The sequence below is a fragment of the Ictalurus punctatus genome, chromosome 26 (assembly GCF_001660625.3).
Source record: "Ictalurus punctatus breed USDA103 chromosome 26, Coco_2.0, whole genome shotgun sequence".
Taxonomy (NCBI): Eukaryota; Metazoa; Chordata; class Actinopteri; order Siluriformes; family Ictaluridae; genus Ictalurus; species Ictalurus punctatus.
In genome coordinates this window covers 12460760-12471713 of record NC_030441.2, presented here as the reverse complement: position 1 = coordinate 12471713, position 10954 = coordinate 12460760, and the positions used below count along the sequence as shown (strand labels likewise).

Genomic DNA, 10954 nt, shown 5'->3' with positions numbered 1-10954 from the left:
TGGAAGAAAAACAAAACAATTAAACAAATGTATCGATTTTTATTTTTTGCTCTTTTTTTTCTCCTGTTGCATAGTTGGCCAGAGAGTCAGTCAGGTTTATCAAGATTATCAAAGAAATCACAAAATATGAATACAAAAATGTTCATTAAAAGTATTTGTTTGATTAATAAAAATAATTATTTGGCGACGAAGAGGCAGTTGACATTTATTTAGTGTTCATTTCATCCAACACAGGCTCTGAGAAAAAGATTAAAATATGTTCTACAAGTAAACACCATCATCAAATTAAATATTATAATATTGTATTATTTTACTGAAACAAAAACAAAAAAATCACTCCCACCCACCTGAGAACTTAAATTCTGGGAATGATGAGAGATCTCCTTTACCATAAAGTCTTTGAAGCTTGGTTAATTCCTCTGAAAATGCTTTCTTATATTCGGGACCAGCATCAAGCAGCCCATCACAGGACCTGAGGCACATGGCAAAGGAATTGGCTGTTAAGAAAACGTAAAAAAAAAAAAAAAAAAAAAACAGACGTGCTGAATCATTCAATAAGGATGTTTTAGCATATGGTAATATGAATGAGACCAGAAAAGCACAGGTGTGTTTTACCAGTTCATGCAAATACAGCTGTGCATACTTGCTCTTGGTGGAGAATTCACGGATCTTATCTAGGAACAGCTTCTGTATCGGGTCCAGTTGTGCTAGAGGTATGAATGAAAATAAAATGTACTGGATTATTAAACAGTGCCATGAGACACAAAAACCTTACTGCTGACAAAATATCATCAACAACAACAACAACAACAACATGTATTCTAAGGTTTGAAGAAAAAGAATTTCACTATGCTATAATGTATATGTGAGCAATAAAGACTCATTATCATGACCATTAATAACATTAATAACATTTTGCCAGTTTTATCAGCCTGCCTTCCAGTTCCTGTGTTAGACAGAATGCAGCAAAGCCATTATTGTTGCAATTTGTTGTACATGTTCTTACACAAGATGTTGCTATTAATTTAAAACATATTGAAAAAACGTCACAGACCGGGTTCATTATGTCGTAGAACTGCTCACATATAACAAACAATCGTGACAGCTACCAGCAGAAATGAACCCACGGCTACTGCAAGTTGGTTTGGATAAAAAGTGAGTCATGATGGAGCAGGTCTATTTCATGCACTTGATCATCATGACCATGTACTGAACTATGGTTTAAATATACTGGACCTCAGAGAACATGACAAGTACCTTCTAAAACCTCTTGGACGCTGCGTTCTCCTTCTGTCTTTAGTTCTTCTTCTGCTAATTCAGCGTTGGCTGGATCGGATGTCATTAAACATTTGTTGCTCCAGATGATGTTACGTTCAAAAACAGTCTCTGGTGTGACATCTGGACCCTTTTCTGCTGAGGCATCCATTATTTTTGGCTGACTTGTGAAAACCGCAACTTCCTCAGGAGCAACAACTTGAACTGCAGAATCTTTATTAGGAACCACTGGTGATGCCACAGGGTCTGTGAAGGGAAGCCTGAATGCTGTTTCTGGAGAACCAGTTTCTACATCCGGAGTAAGTTTATGACCGACAGTCTCTTCTTTATAAGGTATCTGTGGGGAACATGTGGTGAAGGAAGAGTCTGTAGAAGTCTCTGTAGTCATTGGTGATTGTAGGTTGCAAAGATGTTGAACAAGATCTTGATCATTTATTATCTCCCCAGTTGCTGAAAGTTCTGAGGCAATACCCTGGGTTTGGGAATTTTTTACTTCTGTGATGGTCAGTGGGGCACGTATTCTGTGTGTACACGTATTTGGGCCGTCCAAATTTTCTACCAAAGCACCTTCTTGCATAGGCATTATATCATTTACCTCAGAACCGTGGACTGCTCTGGTGGATGTTGCATCCTTGGGGGCATCAATGATTTCCATATCTCCAGAAACAGCAGTGGCTTCTGTAGAACCATTTACAGCAGGGGACAGGTCAGGAGACAGGTTGGGAGACAGGTCAGAGACTTTGCCTGTAGTAGGAATCACTGTGCCAACACTTGGAAGGATGCCAAAGTAAGTCTCAGGGGCAGGGGCAAGAGCAGCGCCAGTTTCAGGTATTGCATGACGGGTACTTGTTGTTTCATCAATGACATTGCTGGGGACATGTGTACCTTCCGTCATTTCTTTTAGAGAAACACTGAATGCTGTGGAGACAGGTGGAGACAATTCTGATGAAGCAGATGCTTTGGTAGACCGGTTGTCTCTGGTGACTGAAGCTTCAGGGACTGTCTCTTCAACTTTTTTCACACATGTGGTTGTTTCAAATAAACTGTCAGCACATTTAGCCACTGTTGTTGTGAAGGTAGGCGTGGATATGACTGAAAGTTCAGGTACTGCTTTTATCACAGGTTTCTTGGCTGCTACAGTCTTGGAGTTCGCAGGAACAGGACCGATTGTGGCCATGGAATTTGACGCAGTCTGTGTGGCAGGTTTCAAAACAACTTCTCCAATTACCAACTGCTGACTCTCTTTAGGCTTAGTGGCCCTTTGCAGTAACAGATTGCCAATATCAACTATTGTTTGGGGCTTTGCCTTCTCTAGAGTGAAGGGATCAGACAGATTATATTAACGTATTTATGACTATCGATAATCCACATCACTAGAGTCATGCACAGTCACATTAACTTACTTATGCTTGTATATCTGATTGGCTTCTTGGGATTACCAGCCTTGGTACTGAGAGTTGCTATGCCTGGCATTCTTCTTAAAATACTGAATGACTTTTCCATATGAAGACTCTAATATTACAGGAGACAAGACAGTCATACAGAGAACACTGCCCATGGGTTTTCTGATCTTTTCACAGAACTGTGAGGTGAGACTATGTATAATTAAATTCAACCTAGTTTTTCCTCTTTGTATGGGTCCATGCACTGCAGATTTGCTACTCTGCCATATATTCAGCATTCATACAAATCCAGGGGTTAAACTGTAACAAAACTCCACATCTTTCGCAATAAGTTAAATGGTATTGATCCCAAACAGTCAGCACCTACGGAAAAAGTAGCAACAACAAGACAACTTCCCGGACATTCTGCACCACTGAACTGCGGCATGTGGCAATAACAATTGATCACTGTCAACAGGTCAATGATCTCATTCCAAACATCATGAGGTGCCATCTCTAGTCAAGCCCTGAAAGGGTATAGAACCTATAATAACTTATAACCTGAATAATACTGGTACTGTTTAAATATCATCACTCCCTATATGTTCCAATTTTTGAGCAGTGACTATACTTCCGGGATAAAACCCAGAACATTTCAACCAGATCAGCAATCTCTTCTCTGTCAGGACTTACGAGCAACTTTTTCTAAAATGAAAAATATTTCTCCACCCACAAAGGGTTTTTTTTTTTTTTTTTTTTTTTAAATAAGGGAATGTATGAAAGACATACAGCCATAATATTAAAACTACTGAAAGGTGAAGTGAATAACATTGATTATCTGGTTACAGTGCCACCTGTCGAGGGGTGGGATATTTTAAGCAGCAAGTGAACAGTCAGTTCTCAAAGTTGATGTGTTGGAAGCAGGAAAAATGGGCAAGCGTAAGGATCTGTGCAACTATAACAAGGGCCAAATTGGGATGGCTAGTCGACTGGATCAGAGTTTCTCCAAAACGGCAGGTCTTGTGGGATGTTCCTGGTATGTAGTGGTTAGTACCTACCAAAAGTGCTCCAAGGAAGGACAACAAATTGCAGAAAAAGTTCATGTTGGCTATTATAGAAAGGTGTCAGAACACACACTGCATCGTAGCTTGCTTCATATGGGGCTGTGTAGCCGCAGACCACTCAGAGTGCCTATGCTGATCCTGTCCACTGCCAGAAATGCCTACAATGGGCATGTGAGCATCAGAACTGGACCATGGAGCAATGGAAGAAAGCAGCCTGGTCTGATGAATCATCACTTGCATGTGGATGGCCAGGTGCATGTGTGTCGCTTACCTGGGGAAGAAATGGCACCAGGATATACTATGGGAAGAAGGCAAGCCGGCGGAGGAAGTGTGATGCTCTGGGCAATACTCTGCTGGGAAACCTCAGGTCCTGGCATTCATGTAGATGTTACTTTGACACGTACCACCTACTTAAACACTGAAGTACACCCCTTCATGGCAACAGTATTCCCTAATAGCAGTGGGCACTTTCAGCAGGATAATGCGCCCTGCCACACTGTAAAAATTGCTCAGGAATGATTTAAGGAACATGACAAAGAGTTCAAAGTGTTGACTCTGCCTCCAAATTCCCGAAACCTCAATCTGATCGAGTATCTGTGGGATGTGCTGGCCAAACAAGTCCGATCCATGGAGGCCCCACCTCGCAATTTACAGGATATAAAAGGATCTATTGCTAACGTCTTGGTGCCAGATACCACAGTACACCTTCAGAGGTCTCGTGGAGTCCATGTCTCGACCGGTTCAGAGCTGTTTTGGGGGCACAAGGAGGACCTACACAATATTAAGCAGGTGGTTTTAATGTTACGGTTCACAGGTGTACGTTCTACATATAATCAAACCTATAACTCCATATAAACATGGCACATGTCCTCCTGTGATGTCAGAGCCTCACAAAACCACAAACTTCTCACAAGAATAATGAAAATACAACACTAGACTCTCTAAACCCATCACAAATCTTTCAATGTAAACATATCTCATGTGTTGCAGTGTACATTTCCCCTTTAATCCAGAGGGGATTCATTAACAACCCTTTTTACACCCTCAGAGAGAAGCCTTTGGACCGAGACGTTTTAAAAACAGGAAGTTTTTATTGTTGTTTCATATTCATGACGAAAGCCTCATGTTCATGAATGAAACTGTGAGAAACTACCTTTAAGAGCTTTAAACAACGAACTCTGTGGTACAGGACCGCCATCTCAGTGCTCTGGATTAATGACCTGGAGAAACACGACCACTCCTCAATGGTTCCGCTTTGCCACCAAACTTATTTATACCTATCAGAGAACAGAATAAACTCCTGCCATGAGTACTAAAGTACCAGAACTTTTCAATCATGAAACAGAAGCGACATTTGCTGCAAACGAAGGACACAAAATGGCACCATTGTGAATGTACAGTAGTATAAAGCACAAGAGGCAGACATCTGAGGTGAAGAACTACAACATGTGTACCTCTTTTCTCCACTCCTGCTTCCTTTAACGTCTTTGTCTAGTGAACTAAAACTAAACAACTCGTTCCGGTCAGTCGCCTTTCTGATTTAATAACACGGTTTAATCCTACGCTAGTTGTTTACACAAAACATTACGTGTTGTAGAGTACTTCGCTACTCTTCTTGTGACGCCCCCAAAACCTTTCTGAGGAATTAAGGCACAGGCTGAATCCCAAACGCAGAGATAGCGCACTAGAGAGGTGGTGCAAGGCAAGATTTTATCACAACAAGTAGTGCACATAGATAGGGAGGAGAGAGAAATTTGGGATTCAGCCAAAGACAGCACGAGAATGTTCTGTATCAGTTTTATAACAGTCTACTTGTGGAAAACTAACGGTGTATATTAGATATGTGCATTTTATCGGCTTATCTACCAAGAATAATTTGATTTGCTGAGATTTTTTTTTAAAATTCTTGCTAATTAAACTACTCACTTAGCAAGGTAGCTTGCCACGACGGTGAATTAAGGAATAAACGACTGGGTAGTGTGATGTGGTCTAAAGCAGGGGTTCCCAAACTTTTCCGGGGCAAGGCCCCCCAAATGGCATTTTATAGAAAGCTATGATACTGATTATAGAAAAATCCTGATCTGATCAGCCATAACATAGAAACCATCTGCCTAATATCGTGTAGGTCCCAATTGTGCCACCAAAACAGCTCTGACCCGTCGAGGCATGGACTCCACAAGTCCTCTGAAGGTGTGCTGTGGTATCTGGCACCAAGACTTTAGCAACAGTCCTGTAAGTTGCGAGGTTGTGCCTCCATGGATCAGACTTGTTTGTGCAGAACATCCTCGCTTGGATTGAGATTTGGGGAATTTGGAGGCCAAGTCAACACCGTGAACTCTTTGTCATGTTCCTCAAACCATTCCTGAGCAATGTCTGCAGTGTCACAGGGCGCATTATTCTGCTGAAAAAGGGCACTGCAATTAGGGAATACCATTGCCATGAAGGGGTATACTAGGTCTGCAACAATGTTTAGGTAGGTGGTACGTGTCAAAATAACATCCACATGTCATTCACCAACAATCATCACTACGAAAGACCGTGCAAAACTATTTTGTGCAACTGCAAATTCACCATTCAAGTAATTTTTTTTTGCAAAAATGACAAAAACTCTGTTGAAAGTTGAAAAAACCCCACAGCAAAACCATGCATTTTTGGCTGCAAGAATAATTTATTTAAAAAAAAAAAAAAAAAAAAAAAAAAAAAAAAAAAACAGTGAAATGCTATACGGACTGTTTATATTCCATCTGCTCCTTTGAACATTACAACATGACACCCACACAAACAATTAAAAGACAAAGGTAATAAACGTTTTAGACGAAACACCACAGAGTCATTATTTCTTGGTCCAACTGAGCTTTAATTGCAACGTTTAAGACAATACACTGCTTCTACATTGATAACAATATGCTGTCATCAACATAATTATTCTTCAAGTCGTAATATATTATACTCCTCTCAAAGATTTTAAACACAAACACATACGGTACCGTCGACTCATTGGGACTCGATAAAAAATACAGGGGAAGAGCCTACAGATTCATAATGTACACAGAGAGAGAGAGAGAGATAGAGAGAGAGAGAGAGAGAGAGAGAGAGAGATATGAGGGACAGACAGATGCAGAGATAGAGAGAGGTAAGAGTAACCCTTCAATATTTCTCTCTCTCACTCTCTTTCGACTTTACTCTTCTCAGCTTAGTAATGCTACCATTCTCACCCCTTCCACCCAAACTATTCAATTTCAAATCCCAGAATGAAACATAACAACAATAATGAAATGTAGAAATATATTCTGAAGAACCAGTGCCATTTGTTTCTTTTTCTTTTTTAAGAAATGCAATGTGGGAGAAAATCGTCTGTCCTGATCTCTGAACTCTTGAAAATACACCATTTATACACATCACTTCTATGTAATACAACTTCCTGTATTCTCCTGCTCTGTACCACTATATTCCATTTACAACTCAAAAAACCCCCCCAAACAAACAAAAAGAAACACATATACTATGAAACACACCCTGATACTTCTCATCTTTACAAATATAATCCAATTACAGTGTTAACCTCTACCTTCTAACTGCTACACTCTAAGCAGGACTCATCGTTTAAAGGAAGGACAGGACAGTAAAAATTATACATGTATGTGTATATATATATATATATATATATATATATATATATATATATATATATATATATATATATATATATATATATATATATAATAAAAAAAGAGGAAACATATTAGTAATACAAAATTGATCATAAATATTACTCAGTGTTACATATCTTACAAAATGAAACCCATGAAAAGGGACGACAAGACAGAAAAAAATCTAATCATTCTGTACTCATCATTGGCTCTGCATTTACAGCATTTCAGACGTATTTGACGCTAATAGAGGAGGAACATGATGGTAAATAATGCTCTGGATTAGCAATAAAAGTAGTTTGAAGGATTAAAATCCAGTGGTATATCTACAATAAGTAAAAAAAAAAAAAAAAAAAAAATGCTTACACTTGGTCAGGAATTAACTTCAGTAATCAGTCTTGGTCACTTTGTTAATCAAATGTTCACCGCCCTTCTCCGCACATTTCACCTTCACACCTGGCACTCTGAAGGTCTAGGTCATTAACCACCAGAAGAACCCTTGAGGAACCCTCCCCCCCCCCCCCCCCCAAAAGAGTATAGAGAAATAAAAAAAACAACAACCCCGAGCTAGATCTGAATATTGACGGATAAACATCATGTCACGATTGCGATCTTAGTAACATTTTCCCCAAACCAGCCTGCTGATTACGACACCGTTTGGAATACAAATCGAGGATAAATAAAACAGCACAGCATATCATTGTGAAATAAGACCGGAGTGTTCATGTGGGTTTTTTTTCTTTCTTTCTGCACACAAACATCCCAATACAGCAAAACCCTGGAGTCACATATTTTGCATATAACACTCTACTGGGATATGTGTTCAAGAACAAATCGTTTACAATATCGTCCACATTTTTAAGCTCATACAGTTGAGATAGGAGTTTCTTTGCTAGAACACGAACAGCCTGTCATAAACCCAAACTAGTTTTAGATGATTTAGCATACCAATCATTTAGTCGAATTTATTAATGATTTTACATCATCGTTTAATTCTCTCTGGACTTCCATGATTGTTAAAAGGAGTAATCCAGCATTTTACAACATAATATCTATCCAGCAAATCTGTAGTCTATGTAGGATTACCTCAGATCAGAATCTTTACACATTTTTGACAAAACAAATCTCACTTATAATGGAAGTTTATGGGCAGCTATTGGGTCAATAAAGGTTTATGTGAAAAACATTTGTTTATGAATAAATAATGCTCTACATCTGTATAATAGTTTGTAGTTATATGTAAGGACCATAGACACTACAGGTGTATCACAATGACACACTATCTGTATATTTTTAGTGCTCCAAATCTCAATTACAGTCTTTTTTTTTTTGAAACTATGACCCTGGAAACAAAAGGGGCGGGGGAGGAGTTCCTCAACCTCAGCTACATCACTCCATTTCATAATTAGTCTCCACTAGAGGGATGAGAGGGGGACTGTTTTTTAACGGTTTTTGAAGGTACACTATATGGCCAAAAGTTTATGGACACCTGACCATAACACTCGTGTGTTTGTTGAATGTCCACCCTTTGCTGTTATAATAACCTCCACTCTTCTGGGAAGGCTTTCCACTAGACTTTGGAGCGTGACGGTGGGGATTCGTGTACATTCAGCTACTAGAGCATTAGTGAGGTCAGGTACTGATGTCGCTTAGCGCGCAGGGGCGTTGTCATGCTGGAACGTGAATATTATCTGTTCATTTTGAATACTGTATTTGCGAACTACAAAACAATGTGAACAGCTTTTGTAATCATTTTCTCTCTTTTCTAATCCATGATAAAACCATTAATGGCTTTCGTTTCGAATTTGCATCTCACTGTACAGCCACGCATTTTACACCTTTAACAACTGCCCCTATACTTCCATTGTAAGTGAGTTCTGAGTAAACAGTTTTTTTGTTCTTTTCTCACTACAGAGAAATGCTCCAAACCTTTTGTTTGTGGAAGTAAACACTACATATGCTGTGGCGAAACATTACGCTGAGAAACACCGGAGTATCCCTTTAACACATGTCTATAAACCACAATATTCTTTCAAGTGAAATTTTTAAAAAATGAAAATGAATGATTGTTTAAGACTGTTACAGCTTACTCTGATATTGACATCCATCCCCTCGTACTTCCTCTCTCTCTAACACACACACACACACACACACACACACACACACACACACACACACACACACACACACACGGACAGGGTGTAGAGTGGTGTGGGATTGTCACATTAGGCTGGTAACACAGTACAGGAGGAAATGTGGAATCTAGGGTGGAGGAGGTCAAAGTTCACGAGGGTCAGGGTTCATCAAATAGCTGCAGGTCGAGTCTGACCACTATTTCTCCTGTGGGGACCTCGTGTAAGAGAAGCCTCTTAGTGATCGGACCTTTCGAACCCTGATCCTTTTTAATGTCCGCCAGCCGAATCTCTGTCCTGCCCAGGAAATCTTTACACACACAGAGGAAGGAAAAAATAATTAAAGTGAAGCACATAATAATTAATAATTATTAATATATAATTAATAAATTATATATACAGTGCTCTCCCCTAATATTGGCACCTTTGGTAAATATGAGCAAAGAAGGCTGTGAAAAATTGTCATTATCTTTTAACCTTTTGATCGTTTGTTCAAAAAATTCACAAAAAGTCTCTGCTCTCATGGATATCAAACAATTGCAAACACAACACAGGGTTATAAAAAAGTCTTTGTTAAATATAGATGTGCAACAATTATCGGCACCCCTATGATTTCATATGAGAAAACTATATTTGAAGTATATTCCCATTGATATTTAAAAATATATATATGGGTGATTAGGAACAGGAACTTGTTTAAGCATGACTTCCTGTTTCACAGGGGTATAAATATGAGGCAACACATAGGCCAAATTCCCTTAGTCATTCATAACAATGGGTAAGACCAAGGAATATATATATATTTTTCTCATATGAATTCATAGGGGTGGAGAATTCATTAATTTTTTTAAAGAGTGTTTTTGTGAATTTTGTTTTAGTACAAAAGACCAAAAGGTTAAACAATAAAGACAATTTTTCACAGCCTTCTTTGCTCATATTCACCAAGGGTGCCAATATTAGTGGAGAGCACTGTAGCGATACCCAGAATTGGTACCTAGTTATGATTGATTTTATTATATTTATACTTTATATTTGTTGGTAAATTTTTGCCATATGGTAACAATGTGCAATGGTGGAAATGGTATAGTCATATAGTATAGCATATAGCCAAAAATCACAATGTATGAGATGGACCGTTTTTTGTTGTGTCAAAGTTAAAGCCCCCCTTTTCCACAGAAAAATAGTAGTTTTGTATAACTGACTATCAAAAAACTGGAGAAAAATTAATTGTTGCCACATGGCAACACCATGCAGTAAAGGGTTAGGGTTAGAGGGTTAGGGTTAGGGTTAATATTATCTATTAATATACATTACCCCAGTAAAGGGTTAATATTATCTAATATGATCAACTGACTTGTTCCTTGGTGGATGAAAAGTTCTCTAAATGCTAAATAAATAAAAAAACAAGTTCTAGTGAGCATATATAGTAAAGAGGAAGCTTTCTGGTATTC

The 10954-nt window shown here is 38.7% G+C and overlaps 2 protein-coding genes across 14 annotated transcripts in view; both read right to left on the bottom strand.

Annotated features, from left to right (window-relative positions):
* Nucleotides 1–19: 19 nt before the first annotated feature.
* LOC108258609 (uncharacterized) lies at nucleotides 20–5413 on the bottom strand. Of its 8 annotated transcripts, none has more exons than XR_001810712.3 (7): nucleotides 5176–5413; nucleotides 4875–4998; nucleotides 2679–2787; nucleotides 1258–2586; nucleotides 616–707; nucleotides 348–497; nucleotides 20–237 (listed from the first exon to the last, which is right to left on the bottom strand). XR_001810712.3 is itself a non-coding variant. In XM_017457342.3 (7 exons), exons 2-7 carry the CDS (start codon nucleotides 4917–4919, stop codon nucleotides 206–208), a joined length of 1704 nt encoding a protein of 567 aa, XP_017312831.1. In that variant the 5' UTR covers nucleotides 4920–4998; nucleotides 5176–5409; the 3' UTR covers nucleotides 20–205. The 8 variants fall into 8 exon arrangements, 6 of the variants coding, with proteins under 6 accessions (XP_017312831.1, XP_053532115.1, XP_053532113.1 ...); XR_001810713.3 differs by having other exon boundaries at nucleotides 348–472; nucleotides 5176–5411; XM_017457342.3 differs by having other exon boundaries at nucleotides 348–472; nucleotides 644–707; nucleotides 5176–5409.
* Nucleotides 5414–8689: 3276 nt separating this feature from the next.
* itsn1 (intersectin 1 (SH3 domain protein)) overlaps nucleotides 8690–10954 on the bottom strand; it is a 58448-nt gene continuing 56183 nt past the window's right edge. For all 6 annotated transcript variants that reach the window (XM_053676133.1, XM_053676132.1, XM_053676135.1 and 3 more), the window contains one exon: nucleotides 8690–9813. In XM_053676133.1, the coding sequence (XP_053532108.1) occupies nucleotides 9665–9813 (149 nt within the window). In that variant the 3' untranslated portion in view covers nucleotides 8690–9664. The remainder of the gene's footprint in view (nucleotides 9814–10954) is intronic.

What these genes read in the sequence shown, in the direction of transcription:
- LOC108258609 (XM_017457342.3), bottom strand. Translation starts at nt 4,919, where the DNA reads ATGGCGGTCCTGTACCACAGAGTTCGTTGTTTAAAGCTCTTAAAG. An exon ending in GAATTCTCCACCAAGAGCAA is followed by an intron (nt 473 to 643) that starts GTATGCACAGCT and finishes CATGTGCCTCAG; the next exon opens with GTCCTGTGATGGGCTGCTTG. An exon ending in CCCAGAATTTAAGTTCTCAG is followed by an intron (nt 238 to 347) that starts GTGGGTGGGAGT and finishes TCTTTTTCTCAG; the next exon opens with AGCCTGTGTTGGATGAAATG.